This window comes from Perognathus longimembris, chromosome 11 (genome assembly GCF_023159225.1).
Source record: "Perognathus longimembris pacificus isolate PPM17 chromosome 11, ASM2315922v1, whole genome shotgun sequence".
In the NCBI taxonomy this organism is placed as follows: Eukaryota; Metazoa; Chordata; class Mammalia; order Rodentia; family Heteromyidae; genus Perognathus; species Perognathus longimembris.
This window is the reverse complement of record NC_063171.1, coordinates 42,963,130-42,985,955: the sequence shown is the minus strand read 5'-3', so window position 1 is coordinate 42,985,955 and position 22,826 is coordinate 42,963,130. Positions and strand designations below refer to the sequence as shown.

Sequence of the window (22,826 nt, the reverse complement as noted above, 5' to 3'; positions counted from 1 at the left end):
CTTATGTTCTGACTTCTTGTCATAACTGTACATATTTGCTACTTCCTTGTTCCTTTTTTTTTTTTTTTTTTTTTGCCAGTGCTGGGCTTGAACTTAGGGCCTGAGCTCTATCCCTGAGCCTCTCTGTGCTCAAGATGCATTCTACCACTTGAGCCACAACGCCACTTCTGGCTTTTTCTGTTTATGTAGTACTGAGGAATGGAACCCAAGGCTTCATGCGTGCTAGGCAAGGACTCTACTACTAAGCCACATTCCCAGCCCCCCTTGATGCCTTTAATACGATTTTATGTACTGTCTTGCAGTGCTCACTAATTGTTTTCACAAGTATAAATTTATCAGAATTTAAGTCTCTTGACAAGGGAAACCAGATACACACATACCTGGAATAATCCTTAACTATTTACCATATACTGGTTAATCTAGTAAATATGCCTGTGTGGCAGACAGAGTTCATTATGATGATAGTAGTAGTCCCACTGGACACAAGTTCTTCTGAAAATGCATCTATGTTTCCTTATTTTTCTCAAGAGTATACATGATAATGATGTTTACATTCCCTTCTTCCCTGTGTTTATTTTGGTAACAGGCTGTTGATGATGTAAAGAAAGGTTACATCAAAGCAGAAGAAAAGTCTTACCAATTGCAGAAGCTATATGAACAAAGAAAAATGGTCATGGTAAGTCCTTTTTTGTCTCTTAAATTTGTTCTAACCATTTTTTTCCCTAATTAATTTCTGAAAGGTATTATTGCTAGGTCAGTGGCTTAAATTGTGTGTGTGTGCGTGTGTGCGCGTGCATGTGCATGCGTGCGCTAGTAGTGGGCTTGGAACTCCAGGACGCATGCTTTTGCTCAGCTTTTTCACTTAAGGTTGTCACTCTGCCTCTTGAACTACAGCTTCACTGGATTTTTGCTAGTTAAATTGGAAATCAGAATCTCAGATTTGTCTGCGTGGGCTTGCTTTGAACTTCAATTCTCAGGATTCAACCTCCTAAGTACACCTAGAATTGTAGGCATGAGCTACTGTCATCCAGCTTTTAAGTTACTTTTAAGTGTTTGATGTAGTTCACTGTGTTCCTACATTTGTTATACAAAAAACTTGGATTATGACATAGACATAATTTTATTATTTTTATTATTAATAATAATTAAACAATATTAATTTTCATAAAACTGTTAAAAACAAACATTTAGAAACATTAACAGTATAGCAAAGATAAGACCATATAAAACTTGCAAATAAATTTGTTTTAAGATAAGACCTTGCTGTATACCTGTCATCTCTGAAACTTGTTATGTAGCCCAAGTTGACCTCAAATTCACAGTCCTCCTGCTTCATTTTTCCAATGCTGGGATTAAGGGCATGAACTACCAGGTCCAGCTTTAGTTTTTTTGTAGGTTGAGGGGCATGAACTCAGAGCCTGGGCTCTGCCCTGCAGCATTTTTGCTCAAGGCTAATGTTCTACCACTTTGAGCCACAGTGCCACTTCCAGTTTCCTGGTGATTAATTGGAGATAAGAGTCTCACAGGGACTTAACTGCCCTGGCTGGCTTCAAACAGCATGAGCAGTGATCCTCAGATCTCAGCCTCCTGAGTAGCTAGGATTGGTTGCAAGTATTAGCCACCGGCACCTGGCTCAGCTTTAGAGTTTTAACATTACAAATCACTTTAGTTAGATTTAGCAATAGAAAACTTATTTGTTTTACAATTTCCATTTCTACATTAGACTTGTGTGCTCAGTAATGTTTTTGTTTCCTATGATTCCCTTGAACCATGGTGTTCAATGTTATAGCTACTAGCCTCTTATGGCTTTTCAAAGCTAAATCTAAATTCACTTAGACAAATTTTAAATTTGATTTCTTTAGTCACAGTGGCCACATTTCAAGTACTAAGTAGCCATATGTGGCCAGTAGCTGCCATATTGGACAGTGAAGGTAGAGAACATTTTTAGCATCATATTGGGTAGGCTGTGTAGGGTATTCCTTAAATCCTTTAAATTTAGCTTTTAGAACCAGGCATTGGTGGCTCATGCCTGTAACCCTAGCTATTCTTCTCTCTGCAAATGGTAGAGTGCTGGCTCTCAAGTGGCAGAGTGCTAGCTTTGGGTAGAAAAGCTCCAGGACAGTGTCCAGATCTGAATTCAAGCCCTGGGACTGGCACAAACAGATAAATAAAATTAGCTTTTATTTGTGTCTGCCATAAATAGGATAGAAATTGTTAAAAATAAAATTAGTAGGGCTGGGAACATGGCCTAGTGGCAAGAGTGGCTTGCCTCGTATACATGAAGCCCTGGGTTCGATTCCCCAGCACCACATATATAGAAAACGGCCAGAAGTGGCGCTGTGGCTCAAGTAGCAGAGTGCTAGCCTTGAGCAAAAAGAAGCCAGGGACAGTGCTCAGGCCCTGAGTCCAAGGCCCAGGACTGGCAAAAATAAATAAATCAATAAAATAAAATAAAATTAGTAAAGGGGGCTGGGAATGTGGCTTAGTGGTAGAGTGCTTGCCTGGCTTGCCTGGCCCAGTCCTCAGTACTGCATAAGCAGAAAAGGTTGGAAGTGGTGCTGTGGCTCAAGTGATAGAGTGCTAGCCTTGAGCAAAAGAAGCTCAGGGACAGTGCCCAGGCCCTGAGTTCAAGCCCCAGGACTGGCAAAAAAAAAAAACAACAAAAACATCACTCATAGCATTTAAATTTTTCTTACTTGGCAGATTCACATATAGCTGAAAATTTTCCAATCATAATTTTCATGATTTCATTAAAGATAGTAACTGCATTGGTAATGGGTCTGCTAGTGTGACTAAATAAGTTTGTAATTTCTGTGTACTTTTTTTTTTTTTTTTTTTGGTGCCTGTTCTTGGGCTTGAACTCAGAGCCTGGGTGCTACCCCTGAACTGCTTTTGCTCAACACGAGTGCTCTACCACTTGAACCACAGCTCCACTTCCAGCTTTTTTTTTTTTTTTGTAGTTTATTGGAAATAAGTATCACATGGACTTCCCTGCCAGGGCTAGCTTTGAACTACTGATCTCACATCTTAGCCTCCTAAGTAGGTAGGAGGTGTGAGCCACTGACTGGTGCCCAGCTTCCTGTGTACTTTTTGTGAAAGAATGCAAATAAGTTAGCCATGGCTTTAGCCCATAATTTTATATTTAGGCAGGATAATTATTCTTTTTATCTTTTTTTTTGCCAGTCCTGGGCCTTGGACTCAGGGCCTGAGCACTGTCCCTGGCTTCTTTTTGCACAAGGCCAGCACTCTGCCACTTGAGCCACAGCGCCACTTCTGGCCATTTTCTGTATATGTGGTGCTGGGGAATTGAACCCTGGGCTTCATGTATACAGGACAACCACTCTTGCCACTAGGCCATATCCCCAGCCCCAGGCAGGATAATTATTTTATCACTTAAATACAAATCTCTTTGCCTCAGAAAATTAACAATGTTCTGCATACCAGCAGGTCGAATAGAAAATACAAACATCTTTTAAGTGTAATTAAATTCTGGTTAAGGCAAATTTTCTCTGTGTGATAGGATTTTTGTGTTTTTTTTTTTTTTTTTTTTTTTTGGTCAGTCCTGGGGCTTGGACTCAGGGCCTGAGCACTGTCCCTGGCTTCTTTTTGCTCAAGGCTAGCACTCTGCCACTTGAGCCACAGCGCCACTTCTGGCCATTTTCTGTATATGTGGTGCTGGGGAATCGAACCCAGGGCCTCATGTATATGAGGCAGGCACTCTTGCCACTAGGCCATATCCCCAGTCCTGTGTGATAGGATTTTTAAAACAGAACTTCCACCAGATTCTCTTTAAGATAAGGTCATTACCTCTCATCATTCTAACCAATATATTTGTATCTTTTTGGTGAAAAAGTTTAGGGCCTCCACCTTTACATAATTCTTTGATTTTGCCAAAGCAAACAAAATCTGGTTTCTTAAAAGACAGAAGTTAGTCACTGGTAGCTCATGCCTATAATCCTAGCTACTCAAGAGGCTAAGATCCAAGGACCCTGGTTTGAAGCCAAATGGGGCAGAAAAGTCTTTGAAACCTGTATCTCTGACTAGGCAATATAAAGCTGGAAGTAGAGGTGTTGCTTGCATGGTAGAACACTAGCCTTGAGTCAAGTGTGAGGGTATGAGGCCCTGAGTTCCAGCACTAGTACTGCCACCAAAAGAAAAAAAGACAACAGAAAATGAAGTAATTTTTATAAAGACTTCTGATAATGCTAATATAGAATACATATTGTTTCTTTGTATAAATAGTACTCAAAACACACTGTGCTTTTATTTAATGTTTTGAACAAAATATTGTGTGCCAAGATTCTAGAGAAATAAATCACTTTTGAATGTTCTTTTATAAAATATTGAAAATCTGAATTTAATAAACAGAAATCTATTATGAAATCATTTTGTACTCACGCTTGTAATTTCATAATCACCCAGTAAAGAACTAGAGTACAATTGACGCACAGATGTTTTCCCCTGAGTCATTGGCATGGAGTATAAAATTATGCTTAAACATTTATGTAATTCTATTGTGCTGGAAACCTAGGGCCCACATGTACGCATGTACTTGCCACAATTACTATAGCCAGGTTTTGAAGAAAATCTCATCAAAGTTGTTCAAGTATCAGTGTTCAAAGACAGCCTAACTAATAATGGATCAAATGAGCCTTTGAGAGCCCAAAGGTCCCGATGCTATTTAACAATAGCAACTTAAAGTGTCCAGTAGACCTGCAGTTAGCCAAATCACTACAATTCGTTTCTAAGTCACCACAGAATCTATAACAACTCAATGATTTTCTCAGTTTCAGTTTTTTCTTTTTCTATAAGGAAGTTCTGATTATCAGATATCAAGTAGAATTTCAACAAAATATTCTTAAAATTCTTGGTACTTTAATAAGTTTGGTATAAGTTCCTTTGTCTTCCAAATCTTCCAATATAGAGGATGACTCACTTCTTTACTATAGTTTATAATACCTATTGTCATCAAAAACATTTTTTACACTTATTCACAAAGTCAAATTGAATCTCAACTTTGGATGGTTGGGAATATAATGTATAAGTGTTTTCCCCCACTGCCTTTCTCCCTCCTTTATTCTCTTTTTTCCTGTCTCTTTACTCCTATACAAACAGTAAACATGTGTAAGTTGTACTTTGCTTATGTTGACATGGTCTGATTCTGCTATTGTTAAACTGACATTTTCTATATTAGTGTGTAATTTGCAATGACTTTACACAAAGCAGTATCTATGTAAGTTTAGTGTTTCCGAAGTGTGATTCCTCAGTCCACTTCATGAAATTCACTTATGAAGCCCCTTAAAATGCAGATATCTGGATCTTATTTCACATTTACTAAGCCAGAGTAAATGGACTAGGACCAAAAGATCTTTGTTTTTAAAACACATACTGGTAATTCTGAAATTTTATTTGTTTCTGAATCAGTACTATAGGGTTTTGGGAAAGTTAGCTCCCAGAGTTCAATTAAGCCCTTATTTCGGGGGGTGGGGTGGAATGAGGGAGGAAGTAACAAACAGTACAAGAAATGTATCCAATGCTTAACATATGAAACTGTAACCGCTCTGTATATCAGTTTGACAATAAAAAAAAATTTTTTTTTAAAAGCCCTTATTTTGGTTTTAGACCTGGTTTGACCCTTGCCAGATTGGTTGTAAGAACACACTGTTCTTCAGAATGGATCTTGACCCATTCACCTGAAGTGTTCTGCTCTGTTAGGTACTGAGTCTCTGTTAATAACTGCCTTCTTTATTTACTTATCTTGCTGAATATTGAACATTTATAAAATGCCCTTTATAAACACCCTTCCTTTTCTCTAACCTAAAAGGGCCAAAGTGTAAGTCATTTATGTGAATCAAGGAAATTATTTTAGGATGATAATTAGCTACTCAAAACAGTATAAAAGAATGGACAGGTTGAGTTTGTGTTTTAAATAATAATATGTAATAAATATCTTTGAAAGCAAAAATTCACCTTTTCCAAATTTGGGGTTTATGTAAAATTTTAAATGATTCTCTTCAGGCTTGATGCAAACCCCAGATTGTGTTGTAGGAATTGCCCACTTAAAACTGAGAAATATTACCCCACCTGAGATCTCTGAAAACCTTAAATCTCTCAGTAAGATTTTACTTCTGGCATCTCACCAAGTATACAGGTGTCCTTAGTTTTCATTCAGGTTATTTTTAGAACTTAGGCCAATAAAAACTCCTCTGCAGGTCTTTTTTCTTTCAAGGACAACATTGTTGAGAGGGCAGGTCTAAGAGGCATGCCTTCAGTGCTGGGACTATTGGACCTTTCTAAACCTTTCCTTTCCTCCAGATATTATCTTCACTTTTCTGAGAACTGAAGCCTGAGAGATAGATAAGATTCTTACCTGGGGTTGTATGGTTTGTTTGAAGTGGAAATAGGATTTGAACCCCTATCTGTCATGTCAATGCATGTTCCCCCTGCAGTGGGTGAGAGAGGGTTGAAGCTGGTACACTTTGTTTCCAGATCACTCAGGGGAAGCCCTCAGGTTAAACAACTTTCTTAAAGTCACACATCTTAAGATATGCACAAGCTGGCACGGGTGGCTCACATCTATAATCTTAGCTATTCATGAAGCCGAGATCTGAGGATCGCAATTCAAAGCCAGCCCAGGCAGAGAAGTCTGAGACTCTAATCTCCAATTAGCCACCAGAAAACCAGAAGTAGTGCTGTGGCTCAGGGACAGCACCCAGCCCCAGAGTTCAAGCCCCATGACCGACCAAAAAAGTGGGGGCGGGGTGGGGGGAAGCACAGTTACACATCTCTTTCAATTTCTTTCCTTTCCTTTTCTTTTGCCAGTCTTGGGCTTGAACTCAGGGCCTGAGCACTGTCCCTGGCTTCCTTTTGCTCAAGGCTAACACTCTACCTCTTGAGCCACAGCTCCACTTCCAACTTTTTCTGTTTATGTGGTGCTGAGGAATTGAACCCATGCATGCTAGAGTGCATGCTAGGCAAACACTCTACCACTAAGCCACATTCTCAGCCCCTTCTTTCAATTTCTAATTCCTGCCTTTGTCTGTCTGGTTCTCTCTAAAATAATTTTTTTAAATGAAATAAAATAGAGCCAGCACTGGTAGCTCATACCTGTAATCCTAGCTGCTCAGGAGGATCTAGGTTCAAAGCCAGCCTAGCAGGAAAGTCTATGAGATTCTGACCTCCAATTACCAGAAAAACCAGAAATGGCACTGTGGCTCAAGTGGTAGAGTGCTAGCCTTGAGAAGCCAGGGACAGTGCTCAGGCCCTGAGTTCAAGCCCCAGGACTGTCAAAAAATAAAATAAAATTAAATATATATGTGTATATATGTATATACATATATACATATATATATATCTCTGTGTGTATATATTGTAAGCTATCATTTACTAAATTCCTAATTATGTATCAAATTCTATGCTAAATACTATTACATGCTCACAAATAACATTATGGGTGTTATTTCCTACATTATAGAAGAAAACTAAGGTTCCTAGGAGTGAGTTCAAGTTATTTACCCAAGCATGGTTTCCTTGATATATGACTGTTAGGGAGGGAGGAAGACAGTAGAGACCAGGCCTGCAAAACAACAAACTTCTTTTCAAATGGTATTTCCACATGTTTGGGTCAGTGACTTTACATTATGTATCTAAAACCAAACAACTATTAAACATAAACAGGTCTAGAATAAACCTATCAGTGGACCACAATAGCTCAACAGCTATGTACACATGATCATATAAGACGAGGATAAGCAAAAACAATTCCAAGAGAAGGACACAGGAGTATTCTGTTGTTGACGTTATCTTTAAAGTTCTAGATGAATTTTCCGTGGTGTACCCTGTGTGGTTACTGTATATGATTTTGGTACACTAGATATTGTATATATGCCTACCTGATCTAGGGAAGGGAAAGAAAAATGAGGGCGTAAGATATCACAAGAAATGTATTCACTGCCTTATTATGTAACTGTACCCCCTTTGCACAACACCTCATCAATAAAATTTAATTTAAAAAAAAGTTACTTACCCATGGTTGGAAGTTACCCAAGTTAGGAAGTAATGGGGCTTAGATTGAAGTTCAGGGTAGCCTACATCTGTCCACTGTTCTCTTGCCTGAGTTTTGCAGCTTATTATAACCCTAGAAGAAATCTTGCCTATTCCAAAATATATGTAGCTCCTGTCATATTTACCAAAGTGTAGCAGTCAAGGAGTTGGGTTATTTTGCTTTGTTTTGTTCTGGTCCTGGGGCTTGATCTCAGGGCCTGGGAACTATCCTTGAATTTTTTTGCTCAGAGCTAGAACAATATCATTTCAGCTACAACTCCACTTCTGGCTTTTGGTGGTTAATTGTAGATAGGAGTCTGTCTCATGGACCTTCCTGATTGGGCTGGCTTAGAACTGTGATTCTCAAGATTTCAGCCTTCTGAGTAGCTAGGAATTTAGGCATGAGCCACCAGTACCTGACTCAAAGATTTGTTTGTGTTCATGTTGCTATAGCAGGATTCAGTAGGGTCAATGTTTGTCACGGATATCAGAAGGACAGTAAAAAGCAGTTGGAGGAGGCTAGATGGGTGTGATGGTACATGCCTATATAGTCTCAGCACTTGAGAGGCTGAGGCAGTAGGATTCCAAGTTTGAGACCAGCTTGGGTTGCATAGTGATTGATTTTCAGGCCAGACTAGTAAAACTAGTAAGACCTTGTCTCAAAAGTAAATAAACAAACAAACAAACAAGCCAGGCACCAGTGGCTCACGCCTGCAATCCTAGCTATTCAGGAGGCTGAGTTCTGAGGATCTTGATTCAAAGCCAGCCTGGGCAGGAAAGGCCGGAAGACTCTTGTCTCCAATAAACCACCAGAAAACTGGAAGTGGCACTGTGTGGCTCAAGTGGTAAGTGGTAGAGCACTAGTGTTGAGCTGAAGAGCTCAGGGACAGTGTGTGCCCAGGCCCAGAGTTCAAACCCCACAACCAACAAAAAATAAAATAAAATAAAGTAAACCAAAATTAAAAGGGAGTAAATAGGATGATGGAAGGAAAAATCAGAGAACAAATTTTATGTTGTTGATTGTGTCCCTATATTCTCTCTGTTCTTTCATAATGTTTTTGTTTTTGGTTTGTTTTTTTTTTTTTTGGCCAGTCCTGGGCCTCGGACTCAGGGCCTGGCTTCTTCTTGCTCAAGGCTAGCACTCTACCACTTGAGCCACAGCGCCACTTCTGGCCATTTTCTGTATATGTGGTGCTGGGGAATCGAACCCAGGGCCTCATGTATACAAGGAAAGCCCTCTTGCCAGTAGGCCATATCCCCAGCCCCATCATAATGTTTAATCTTTAAAGTTGCTATTATTTTACCAAAGTAGAAATATAAAGTAGGAAATGGATTTTTCCTTGAGCCCTGAAGTCCCTAGTAGCAGTAACAGTGGTCTTAAGTCCCATTCATGAAAACCCATAGTTACCCTGTGTCCTTTTTGTGTTTGTGTCCTGAATTTTTTTTTTTTTTTTTTTTGGCCAGTCAGGGCCTGAGCACTGTCCCTCTGTCCCTGGCTTCTTTTTGCTCAAGGCTAGCACTCTGCCACATGAGCCACAGCGCCACTTCTGGCTGTTTTCTATATATGTGGTGCTGGGGAAGTTTTCTATATATGTTGTGCTGAGGAATCAAACCCAGGGTTTCATGTATACAAGGCAAGCACTCTTGCCACTAGGCCATATTCCCCTTGTGTCCTGATTTTTATCTTCTGGTAAGGCAGGAAGTAGCTTTCTGATGTATTCTAAATTCCCTCCTGTTTAGTTGACTACAGCTAAGGTGCTTTCTGGTACTCTGTACATACCTCCAGGCCACTAGTGTGCCCTGTTCTTGTGTGAAGTGCAGCTGGAGATGTGGAAGGTCAAAAACAGACAATCCCTGAAAGGAAATCTGACCAACCCTGCTTCTCTTCCATTCTCCTTCCACTTACATTTTTTTATTCTTTCCCTCTCAACTCAGAATAGTGAATTGAGCCAGATACCAATGGTTCATGCCTGTAATCCTAGCTACTCAGGAGGCTGAGACCTGGAGAATTGAGATTTGAATCCAAACTAGACAGAAAAGTTGGCAGACTCCACCTCTAAAATAACTAGCAAAAAGCAAGATTGGAGGTGGCTCAAATAGTAGAGTGTCAGCCTAGTAAGCAAGCTGAGCAAGCATAAGGCTCAAAGTTCAAACCCTGGCACTTAAAAAAAAAATTGAGGGGCTGGAAATATGGCCTAGTGGCAAATGTGCTTGCCTTCTATACATGAAGCCCTGGGTTCGATTCCCCAGCACCACATATACAGAAAACGGCCAGAAGTGGTGCTGTGGCTCAAGTGGCAGAGTGCTAGCCTTGAGCAAAAAGAAGCCAGGGACAGTGCTCAGGCCCTGAGTCCAAGCCCCAGGACTGGCCAAAAAATAAAAATAAAAAATAAAAATTGAAGACCAGACTAAATGGCATTATGAGGTCTCCTTTCTAACCCTGTTAGTCTGATCTTGACTACAGTATCTTCTTTTTTTTATTTAATTCATGCTAAACTTGTGTGCTAACACTCAAGCTGCTTCACCAACCCCTTTTACATTGGTTTTTTTCAAGATCTCACTTTATGCCCTAACCAGCCTGGACTTTGATCCTCCTATATTTGTGTATCACTGGGATGTTAGGCGCACACTGCTGTGCCCATCCATTGTGCTTCCCTCATAGCACAGATATGCATGACTGCACCCAGTCATTGGTCAGGAAGGAAGGAGTCTTGAACTGGAACTTTTTTGGCCTGAGCTGGCATCAAACTGCAATTCTATGATCACCTGCCAAGTAGGTAGGACTACAAGTTTGAGCTATCATGCTTGTCTCTCCTTTTCGTTCCTTTTTTTTTGGCCAGTCCTGGGGCTTGGACTCAGGGTGAACCCAGGGCCTCATGTATATGAGGCAAGCACTCTTGCCACTAGGCCATATCCCCAGCCCCTCCTTTTCATTCCTATATCCCCTTTAAGTTGAGAAAGGAAGGTCATAAGTATGAGGCAGAAGCTGGAGGTGGAATAAAGGATTTTCATGGAATCCTTAGCCAATTTAGGGATCAATGTGAGATCAGAAGCCAGGTCTTCAGGTTTTTCTTTCTCATAGGCTGTACCAGTATCTCTTTACCATGTTTCAACTTTATGGTAACAGTGTTTTCCTTTCCTTTTTGTCTAGTACCTCAACATGCTAAGGACTTGTGAGGGCTACAATGAAATCATTTTCCCCCACTGTGCCTGTGACTCCAGGAGGAAGGGGCATGTTATCACAGCCATCAGCATTACGCACTTTAAACTGCATGCCTGCACTGAAGAAGGACAGCTAGAGGTGAGAATTCTGCTTGGGACTGAACTAGGAGCATTGCACATGAACACTGTGATACTTAGTTGCTGTGTTTTAGTTTCCTTTTGTGGGGCAAATAATATCATAAATGTGTTTTTGATTAGAGTATATAAATAGGCACTGAATCCACACTTATCCATATTCACTGCTACTTTCACTGACTTTGATTCTTTTGCCAGTTTTTGAAATGCTGCAGATATCTCCATTCATTTTTCTTCTCCTTGGATTTGAATTCCCTTTCTGCAGCTTCTCAAACTGTAGAACTTACTGTGTTGTTCTTGATTGTCTAGAACCAGGTAATAGCATTTGAATGGGATGAGATGCAGCGATGGGACACAGATGAAGAAGGAATGGCCTTCTGTTTTGAATATGCACGGGGAGAGAAGAAGCCTCGATGGGTTAAAATCTTCACACCATATGTGAGTGGGAGATGGCAAAGCAGGGAGAAAATTGGGCTTCAGATTTCTTTAAGGAAATACATCAGTGGGGCGGGGGGAGGAAGAGAGGAAGAGAGAGGGAAAGGGAGAAAGAGAATTGTTCCCTTATGATCAGAATCTCTTTGAACCTTAGAGCCCCAAGGTCATAGTATTTTTCCTCTAGGCCTCTCTAGGATTGGCAGTTTCACAGCTCACTTGACTCATTACTGCCACTAGAAGGAGCTAGAGAGCAGTAAGTGGCCAGACCTGGGATTTGTCAGGGTTTTCTCTAGATAGGATGTGTTTGGAAGAGGTACAAGGCCTGTCCCTAGAGTGCTCTGTCTTGAAAAGTCAGTGACTGTTGTTACTCTTTTTTCCCCCCAGTTCAATTACATGCATGAATGCTTTGAGAGGGTGTTCTGTGAGCTCAAATGGAGAAAAGAGGTAATTCTAAAGAATTCTTGAATTAACTTTTCATGTTTGTTTGTTTTTTAAAAATTTGTAGGCCCATGGCCAAATACCTGGGACCCTTACCTCCATTTCTGTCTTTCTAGGAATATTAGTTAGAGACTGATTATCCAGTGTGAGCCAGGACATTCTTCCAGCGAGGCTGGCCTCTGGATGGTGAATGGGCTGTGCAAAAAAGCCCTGCTTCTTTCCCTGTCTAGAGGGGAGACATTGGCTACAGGCTCTTCCATCTCTCATGACTTCATGGACCCTCTTCTGCCTGTTCTTTTGGTTTTATTTTGTTTTGTTTAGTGAAATCACTTTCCATGTTGTTCCTGACCCAGAAGGGCAGCTGTCTTCAGTGTTAGCCATCTGACTGGATGAGTCGTGATAGAGTCTTTCTAGACTAACAAAAGAACATATATATGGGGAAAAGTTTTTGTTACTGCTGTCTGTAGGTGTCAGTGCTGGAACAGAATTTAAAAGATTCTAAATACTTAGCTATTTGTTCTCAAAATCAGAGGATCAAGAGGTAAAGTCAGGAACATGAAAATTCATATTCTTGATATAGTAAAACATTGGGCTTTGGGAATCACATCTAGCTTTTCTCCTAGTTTTCTTTTCTCTGTAATTTTGAGCAAATCAGCTTTTTTACCTCCTAAGTTTTCCCTACCATAGAAAAGAAAGACTGAGCCCATTAATTAACATTCAAGGTCCTTCCACTTCTAAAAAGCTATAATTCTAGATAGAAAGTTAGTTGTATCAAGGGAACAAGCCAATGAGATTGAGTCATCCAGTCACACTGTTTTAGTTTCTATTTGAGGGTTGTCTCCAGATTGGAGGAGATTGATGGCTTCCCAATAACTCTTCTCCTTTTTTTCCTTTCAGAACATTTTCCAGATGTCGAGGTCACAGCAGAGGGATGTGGCCACCTAGCCTTTCCTTTTCCCCTTCCCTTCCCCTTGCCCACATCCTCTTATCCCTTTTGTCTCCCATGTCAGACAGAGTAACCATTAACACAAAAGAAGAGAAAAAGAAAAAAGTCATTATATACAGAAGTCCTAAACTAAATATTAATAACTCCCTCTGAATTTCATGTCTTGAATTGAGCTGGCAGAGAACAACAGATTGGTCAGTACCAGAAGTCCACTGAGTTAAGATAGAAATAAGCCCAACCAACTCGCCAAAGGTATCCTTGTCCTTTCACCTGGGCCTCATACCAACAGACGCTCCTTGTACTATATTTTTAAAACTGGAACTATGAACTTCATCCATTTGCACTGTTCAGACATATATATGTATGTATGTAAAAAAATTATAATATACACAAAATTAGCTGCACGTATATACATATATATATTTCTTTTTAAATTTCATATTGATGGCAGTACCTTTTTTAGCTTGTGTTTTTACACACCTTTCACTAGAATTCATGACCTCTCTCTTGCTCTCTTTGTTTTGAAACAAACTTTAAAAAGGAAAAAAAAATACAGAGAAAATACCTCTCCTCGTGAAGGACTCGAAAAGTTTACAACCTGCTTGGGTTCTTTCCCCTCCTTTTTTGTATTGAGTACAGTTTCTGGCTCATGGGTTGCCATAGAGTCTGAGGAGCAGGGTGTAAAGTTGCTTTATCGTCTTAAGAGGGTGCTGGGGAGGAGAAAGAGGTGTGTTTCTCATGGGCAGCAAGGCTGCAGATCTGCTGGGAGAATCTAAAGACTTGGTGTAATCTCTTGCTTTCAAAACCGTTTTCCTGGTCCATCTCTCTCCCACTCCTGGCTTTATAGTCCATCTCCATCTCCTTCCTCCTTCTCTAGGGCCTGTTGTGTAATTTTCTCCAACTGTCCCCAGTGTAGTGTTGAGGATGGGCTCAGGAGTTGATGCTGCAGGAACCTAAAATTACTACTTTGTGATAATTCCCCTTCTCCCCGCTTCTTCTACAGCAGAGATGGTACTACAGACCAAGGGTAAATGTATCCCAGGCACAAACCTTGGATAAATGAATAGAGGGAAAGGAAGGGAAAGATGCCTGAAAATGTAAGGTTTTTATCTACTCCACTCATGACCAGTTGCATTCTCTGTGATTTCCTTAAACAGCTGACAATATCTTCAAGGCCTCAGGGAAAACTTGGGATGTATCTGTGGTCTATGCCAGCTAAACCATACCCCTACCCACGCCAGCCAGCAGAGGGTCTAGAAAGAGCAGGATATGGTTGCTTTTATTTGGCTCTCTACCGTTTTTTACTTAAAAGCAATCTGAAGGAAATCTTATTCATCCCTCAGAGCTATACAACCTAGGTTCAGAGGCCAGACGCATAGGACAACAGTCTCAGACCCTGAGGTCTCTAGGTCTTGCCTAAGCAACACTAAGTCAGGCTCAGATGCAATTGAAGCATGTCTTTGAACACTGCTCTTGCACATGGGGTGGCGTCCTCTGCTTTGTCTGGCTAACAGTAGTCAGCTCCTCTAAGCAGTGTTGCTTGAAGTTTCTCTTTTGTAACTTGGTCTTTTTCCTTATCTGTATTCCACTTGCCCCAGGGAGGCATGGAATCATATAGGACATCCTGTCCTTTCTTCAAATCCAGGTGGACCGACCCACAGAGTGCAGAACATAAGAATGCTATATGTTTAAAGTTGCAGAGGATAATCTCTTATTTGAAGGCTTTAATACAGGATTGACTCTTCCTTTTGGCTTTAAATGAATTTAATAATGAGCCAAATAACCCTAAAAATAAATTGATTTCCTGCTCCAAGATACTCAAGAGGCTTTTGGCACCAGCTCAGTTCAAACTGTAAAAACAGCAATGTGCCCCCTACTCCCTCATAGTGCGAGAGGAAAGAACAAATTGAAGAGTGAAAACCCAAATGCTCTGGTAAACCAAGTGCTGACCTCCAGATATGAAACATGGATTTGGAGGCCCTGAGGATGAGTAGATAGTGCTCTGGCTCCCTTTTTGAAATAGCACTTACTTGGTGCTTTGGAGATTGGAGGGACCCCTTGAGTAGGTAGTTGGCCTGTTGACAGAGTATGTTTAGGAACAGCCTCAACTTGAAGCTGTCCTACTAACAGAGCACCTTCTCTTGTGCTCACATCAGCCCTTCAGTAGTGGAGCAGAGGTCACTGGGCTGTGACGTCCACAGGGCCAAGCCCTTCTTTGCATGAAGCAGTGTTAAGTGACTTCTTCGCCCCCTTCCCCCACACTTCCTTTTTCTAATTCCTATGGTGTTTCTTAATCCTGACTTCTGCCCAGGGAGGCGTCAACCCAGTCTTTTTTTACAATTTGTCTCTGAGAAAGGAGGGGCTCCCCTTCTCCTAGCTTCACCCCAGCAGGATCTTCCTGGTCTCCCATTATTGTTCTCTTTACACTGGGTTTCTGTTCTGTAGCACAAAAGCTCAAAAAAGCTCAGCTTTTTTATGGAACAGGAAAAAAATGTATGCCCTGAGAAACATGCCTCTGTAGAAAGGTTCCCTTGGGCCATGCTTTGAGCTCACTGCTCATTATATTTTATTCTAGTCTCCAGTTTTTTCCTACCCTCCCCTTGCCCTAGGCTTAAGCTCAGCACAGGTACCCATATGTGCGTGCTCAGGGTAGCTCCTAGGCCTGGATAGAGCTCTCAGGGAGGAATTAGATAAATATTCCAACATCCTCATGCCTGGCCCATTCCGTTTCATCCTTTAGTTACCCAGGCCAGAAGCTTTGGGTTGTCTCCTCCTGTAACTCCAAACACCATGCTTGGAGCAGCCAAATAGGGCATTGACAGGAGGTAATGCCTTTCTCACTTATCTCAGAATTTGCCAACTTACAGGCCTAGTTTCTAAGAGACAGTTTCTTGTAAAGGATCTGTATGCTAGTTGACCTGATCTCCAGAGCTGGAGGACCACCAGACCCTCCCCTTCTCTTCATGCTCTCTGGCGGGACTGACTTAGCAGTAGACCTCAGCACACTGCTGTTCCTTCAGCTTGGTTGGTCACATTAGCTTCCTCCTGAAGGGAGGGAGGAAGGAAGGGGTAAATACAAGTAGTGGGAGTGCTGCTTTAGCCCCCCCCATCTTCCGGTTTCATCTAAGCCAAACCTCTGAGCATGTCATACCAGGCTCTTTCATAGCAGGATGGCAGCTCCCTCCTTGGCCATAACTGAGGGAAGATGGGAGGTGCAGGCTCTGGGGAGGTCAGGACTGAACAGGGGAGTAATCTGGGGATGGGGCGCTTGGTCAACTGCAAAACTGGGACAACAACTTTATATCATGCCCTCTTTTAAGCCAGTGAGCTGGGCCATGCACACTTTTAATTTATTTGAGAGAAACTCTAATTGTATTTTCACTGCAGTATCTTGTATTTTTTATTTGTGATTTAAGAAATGTGAAGAGAAAATACACAGACACATAATGGCTAACAGTGTTCCTTTCATTCCTTGTTCTAGAGCTAACCACTCTAAAATTGTTTGGTAATGTCACTTAGTGTAATTAATTGTAACATATTCTTTTAAATAAATTGATTTATTGATGAAACAATTCTTTGGTTTCCTAGACTACAAATCCTTTGGGTTGTGTGGGAAGAAGTGAAGAGGGACCTTTGAGATTTCAGCTAGTATGGTTAATCTGAAAATGAGAAGGAACATGTAGCCAGTTTTCCCAAGTAAAATGTGAGGTGTCTTTAGAGGGCAGTAGATTGAGAAGGATGGGGGAACAAGAAGCCATGAGGTCCCTAGTTTACAGTTCTGTGTTTAGTGGCTCCTCTGAAAGTTCCTCCTTCTCCTTAAGCTTGTCTCTCCTCTCAGCCAGCATGTTCAAAATCCTGTTGTGATTCACAGCATGAATTCTAGGCTCCTTTCCCAGCCAAGTACAGAAAGCCTGGCAGAGCCCTTGGGTCACAAGTTAGCACTGTCCTGCCACCTCACTCATATGTACTTTTTTTTTTTTTTTGCCAGTCCTGGGGCTTGGACTTGGGTCCTGAGCACTGTCCCTGAGCTTCTTCTTGCTCAAGGCTAGCATTCTATCACCTGCTCTCAGTGCCACTTCCAGCTTTTTCTGCTTATGTGGTACTGAGGAATTGAACCCAGGGCTTCATGCATGCTAGGCAAGCACTCTACCACTAAGCCACATTCCCAACCCTTGTACATATTAAATTTTTAAATAACTTAGGCAACCATTTGTCTTGGGGGTCTGATCTGAAAAGTCCAAGTTACCCCTAGTGAGCGCCTGGACAAGACCAGGCAGACTGGCTGCACCCCTCTCTGCCCACACCCCTGGAAGTAAGGGTGATCCTGCTGCCTTTGCCTTTACAGAGGACTCCCAAGTGCCGGACCTACTTACCTGCATGTATAGGAGTACCTGCTCCGTGCGTGTGGCTGAAGGCTGAACCTGTTCAGAAAACCTCAGCATTTATAGTGGCTTGGACGTTTACTGTTTTTATAATTCTTTGTACTTTAACTTAGTTCCTGTCCATACAGCAAGGACCAGGGGAGAAGCATTAAGGATCACATTCACCTAGCATCAGCATTGAGCAATTGGGATCTGGTAAATATTACTGTGCTGATGAGATTTTCTTTTTCTTTAGCAAGGAAAGAATCTATAAAGAAGTAAACAGTGAAACTATGGAATTAAAATTGCCAGAGGTTGTAGTCAACAAACATTATCTCCTGGAAGATGAACAGTGTGATAGATACTGTGACAGATGCCAAAGCAAAGGAAAACATTCTGCTCACAGCATCGTAGGAGAGTGAGATATTCACAAGTGATTATGATACAGAGCAGGGGAAGGTTTTGATGCCATATTTACTAGGCGGGTAGCAAGGGAAGGAAAAGAGACCCATATAGATAAGGGCACAAGGAAAATTCGAGGCCAATGCCTCATACTTAGGATCCTGGATACTTAGGAGGCTGAAATCTGATCATGGTTTGAAATTAGCCCTGCAATCAGTAAAATGCCTGACTGGCTGCATGGTTCAAGTAGTTGAGCTCCAGCCATGAGGAAAACAGCCAAGCAAGAGTACCGGGCCCCAACCTGTTTAAACCCTAGTACGCACACACACACACACACACACACACACACACACACACACACTTATTGTGCTGTTCTGTGCCAGTCACTGTTGTTGTAAAAGAGAATGAAATGGGTGTAGAAAGGTCCAGTGTTGTCCAAATAATAACCCTATTCAAGTGGTGCCCAGAGCAGGTATGAGAGAAAGTGGGAAGTAAGGCTTTGAAGAGCTTTGATGCAAATAGGTGTCCTAGGGCTGGGGATATGGCCTAGTGGCAAGAGTGCTTGCCTTGTATACATGAGGCCCTGGGTTCGATTCCCCAGCACCACATATACAGAAAACGGCCAGAAGTGGCGCTGTGGCTCAAGTGGCAGAGTGCTAGCCTTGAGCAAGAAGAAGCCAGGGACAGTGCTCAGGCCCTGAGTCCAAGGCCCAGGACTGGCCAAAAAAAGAAAGCAAATAGGTGTCCTACATTAGAAGGTTGGGCTCTTCTGTTTTAAGAAGATTGGTGTTTCAGGGGTCAGTTGGGAAAAGAGAGAAATATATATGAGAAAATTTATGGAAAGTTTGTGATTTTTTTTTCTTCCTTAATATGTAGTCCAGGCAGACCCCCTAAACACACTGTGGAACCTTGGCTGCCCCTACTTCCCAAGTGCTGGGATTATACGCATGTGCCCCCATGTCGAGCCATTTCATGACTTAGTTATATTGAATTTGTGTGAGGGGGTAAAAGTCTCCTCAGGTGTGGTGTCTGTGAGTGGAGAATAGAAGTGTTTAAAAGCTGAGACTGCGGGAGGGTGGTGGTTAGCTTTGGATTGTTATGATGTAGGCAGGGATGGGAAGTCCAGTATTGATGTCTCTTGGTCTTATTACTAAGCAGCTTTTAATGCCCTGGTAACAGTTTAGGGTGATGCAGATACAGAAATGAACAAAGCAGATGAACGTCACTGCGTATCAGTGAGTTAGCTCTCAAATAGAACTGCAGCTTCCGTGGAAACCAGGTTGTGGGAGAGTGAGAGAAATGTGCACACAGATGAGGATACTGCAGGTCTCTCGGGACGTGGGGTGTCGAGCTGGCAGGATATGAGGAGATGCATTACTTATTTTAGATGGAATCCAGGTGGGGCTTTGCGGGTTGGATTGACTTCAAGATGTTGGGAAAGCCAGGTTTCATGGCGCCTACCTTTAATCCACCACTAGGGAGGCCGAGGCCGGGGCTCTTCAGTTGAAGGCCAGCCTGAGCTACATAGTAAAGACCCTGTCTAAATTCCCCCACCCCAACAAAAATTAAAAGTATGTGGCAGAAAGGATATAGTTCAAATTTGGGGTTGAGTGGGTACATATTTACTAATGAAAATTTAAGAGTCAGGAGAAAAACTAGGCTAAGAACACATAATGAATTTTTGTTTTTAAACAACTCAGGGCCTGAGCGCTGTCCCTTTTGAGAGCACTGAGCTTTTGTGCTCAAGGCCAGCACTCAACCGCTTGTCACAGATCCACTTCCGGCTTTTGGGTGGTTAATTGGAGATAAGTCTAACAGACTTTGCTGCCTGGGCTAGCTTCTAACAGGATCTTCTGATTGCAGCCTCCTGAGTAGCAAGGATGACATGTGCAAGCCACTAGTACCTCGCTGCATTTTTTTTTTTTTTTTTTTTTGGCCAGTCCTGGGCCTTGGACTCAGGGCCTGAGCACTGTCCCTGGCTTCTTCCCGCTCAAGGCTAGCACTCTGCCACTTGAGCCACAGCGCCGCTTCTGGCCGTTTTCTGTATATGTGGTGCTGGGGAATCGAACCTAGGGCCTCGTGTATCCGAGGCAGGCACTCTTGCCACTAGGCTATATCCCCAGCCCTGCATTTATTTTTTTTAAATCAAGCCAACAAGAGAGGATGCAGTCCATTGGAGGGAAGCCCACATCTGGGGAGCAAGCAGCAGCTGGCTCTTAGGTGAAATAGACCTGAGAAGCTGGGAGCTAGGATTGTGAGAGAACCAGGAGGCTGAAGTGGGGCTAAGATTCTCAGGGTGAAGAGAATGTGGAGTGGCATGAGCCAGCCAGCCTTTTTTCCAGGTATCTGGTTTTGGTTCTACAGTTGAAAGGCTCTCCCTATATCTGTTGCTAATGTGCCAGCTCCACTTCTCTGCCTCAAGAAGCTATTTTCCTTCTGTTTATGCTGCCATTAACATGTGAACATAGCTTATAGAAGAAACAGACAGTAAAGGTAGTCATTGATATTGGTGGGAGGGGCTGCCACACCTTGGTGTTGCCTGAGATCCAGACAGACACAGAAAGGAGGAGCCTTTGCAGTCCCGACACTCATTACCTCCACATCCCAGAGAACCAACCCTGCACCAGGAGCCTCTCTGGAAGATGCTCTTGGTCTAAAGCCCTCCTTTTAGCTTTCTCTTCTCACCCACAACTGTTCTGAAGCTGAGATAGAGCAAGGGAAAATTCACAGATACTACATTCCAACTTCTGTTGGTCTTACACTTGCTTCTTCCCATCTCTGTGCGCGCGCGTGCGCGTGCACACACACACACACACAGATTTCAGATGCTATGTACTTGCTAAGAATACTGACTGGAATTGTAGTCAGTATAAGGTTCCCACCCAAGAGTTATTTTTTCCTGAAACCACACCCATAGATCTTCATAGTACTTCGCATTTTACATCTTTCTTTTTTTTTTAAAGACAGTACTGGGGCATGAGATTAAGGCTTCAAATTTGCTAGGTTGGTGTTCTACCACTTGAGCCACGTCTCCAGCTTTTTAAATTTTTTCCTTAAGTTTATTTTTCAGGTAACACCTCATGCTTTTACCCAGGGCTAGCTCAGACAATGATTCTCTTACTCCTACATAGCTAAGAATGCAGGCATGTGCCATATGGCCAGCCCTTATTTTCATTTATTATTCCATGTTTTGACACATGGTCTTCACAGGGTCTTTCATATGAAGTCCAAATTGGCCCTCAAACTTGCGGTCCTTTACTTCCTGAGTGCATGGTGTTATAGGCATGCACTAAACCTAATTTCCCTTTTTTTGGGGGGGGGGGGTCAATCATGGGGCGCTGTCTCTGAGCTCTTTTGCTCAAGGCTAGGGCTCTACCTCTTTGAGTCACAGTTCCACTTCCAGTTTTTGATTGGTTAATTGGAGATAAGCGTCTCACAGGGTACTTTTCTACCTGAGCTGGCTTGGAACTACGATCCTCAGATCTCAGCCTCTTTAACAGCTAGGAATTACAGGTGTACGCCACCAGCACCAACCCCCCAATTTCTTTTTCACTACTAGTTTGAGATAGACATTAAGAGGAGGCAGAAGAATGGGGAAGATGAGGAGCGAGGATTTTACTCATGTGCTTGTTTTTTCTTTTTTAACGGGATGGAACTAAGAACCTTGCGCATGGCTTGGCAAGTGCTCTACCACTGAGCTGCATTCCCAGCCTGTGGTGGCACCATCAGCAAACAACTGTAGCCAGAGCCCAGATGACAGCTGGAAGGGGGCAAGCTTATAAGAAGGGCTAAGGTAGCAGGTAGGTGACTACAAGCAAGTGACCCAGGCACTAGGGGCCTGTGTGATCCTCCTAGGCTCAGCCATGTACCGTTCACAAAGTATCATCTAGGAATTGGAGGAACCTTAGAGCTTATATAGTTAACCTACCTGACTGAGCTGCTGCTACAGCCTACTTGATACTACTTGAGATCTTTGCCTCAGGTCAGAGAACAGGTGAGGAGATACCATTCTGGGTTTTAGAGTCTGATCAACTTGATTGTCTCCATAGCCTTCCCTTTCCAGCTTGAGAATCTGTGTTAACCTTCAACGTTTCCTCTTTCCAGCCTATGAAGTGTGTCAGGTTAAATGAAGAAATGCATATGGAATGCAGATGACCCACATATAAAACAGTGGTTAGTGAACACACATGGTGTTCACAGGTCTCCCCACAGGTCTAGGTGCTAGGGCCCAGCCTTCTGAGCCCTGCCCACTGATCCCCTGTGTCCCTCCAAGCAGAACATTCTAAAGTTAAGTCCCAAAGACAATTGGAGACTAGGATCATGAAGCTATAAGTGAGACTTAGAACCTGCTCAAAAGCAAGGGCCGGGCCTTCCCTAGTGAGATTTCTCTTCCAGACCTCATCCTCTTCCTCCCTCCCCATCCCCAAGGTGAACACCCCCCTTACCCTCAGCTTTCCAAGACTCTTATTTGATGCTTTTAAATGTTTTTCTTTATTTAGACAGAAAAGACCAACTCTTTAAAAGTAAAATGCAATAAATAAATAAGTGAAGCATAGAGAACTGTCCGAAATTGACTCCCCAGTTTCCCCTTACCACTCCCACCCCCTCCCCGTTTTCTTTCCCCTAAAACCTCTTCCTAAAGAAAATGATCAGGTAATAAACCCCCTTGAGCCCTCCCCACACCCTTCCTCCCAAATACCCAGTTACCCACCGAAAGCAAAGGGGAAATAAAGAGAGTGAGAAAAACTCCAAGGGCAACATTGTCTAAACTCCCAGAAAGAGAGACGGCAGCGTCTGGCCAGGCTGGGCAGGGCAGACGGGCTAGATAACGCACGGGTGGTAGTGGTATTTACAGGGAGGGGGGCCAGCAGAGACTGTAAACATTTTTAGGGGTTGGGGGGGGG

At 42.4% G+C, this 22,826-nt stretch overlaps 1 protein-coding gene across 2 annotated transcripts in view; it reads left to right on the top strand.

Annotated features, from left to right (window-relative positions):
- Snx27 (sorting nexin 27) overlaps positions 1 to 16,731 on the top strand; it is a 79,836-nt gene extending 63,105 nt beyond the window's left edge. The window contains exons 8-12 of one of the 2 annotated variants that reach the window (XM_048358133.1): positions 587 to 676; positions 11,195 to 11,344; positions 11,650 to 11,778; positions 12,160 to 12,219; positions 12,330 to 16,731. In XM_048358133.1, coding sequence (XP_048214090.1) covers positions 587 to 676; positions 11,195 to 11,344; positions 11,650 to 11,778; positions 12,160 to 12,219; positions 12,330 to 12,338 — 438 coding nt within the window. In that variant the 3' untranslated portion in view covers positions 12,339 to 16,731. The remainder of the gene's footprint in view (positions 1 to 586; positions 677 to 11,194; positions 11,345 to 11,649; positions 11,779 to 12,159; positions 12,220 to 12,329) is intronic. The other variant, XM_048358132.1, reaches the window with a different exon arrangement.
- Positions 16,732 to 22,826: the final 6,095 nt, after the last annotated feature.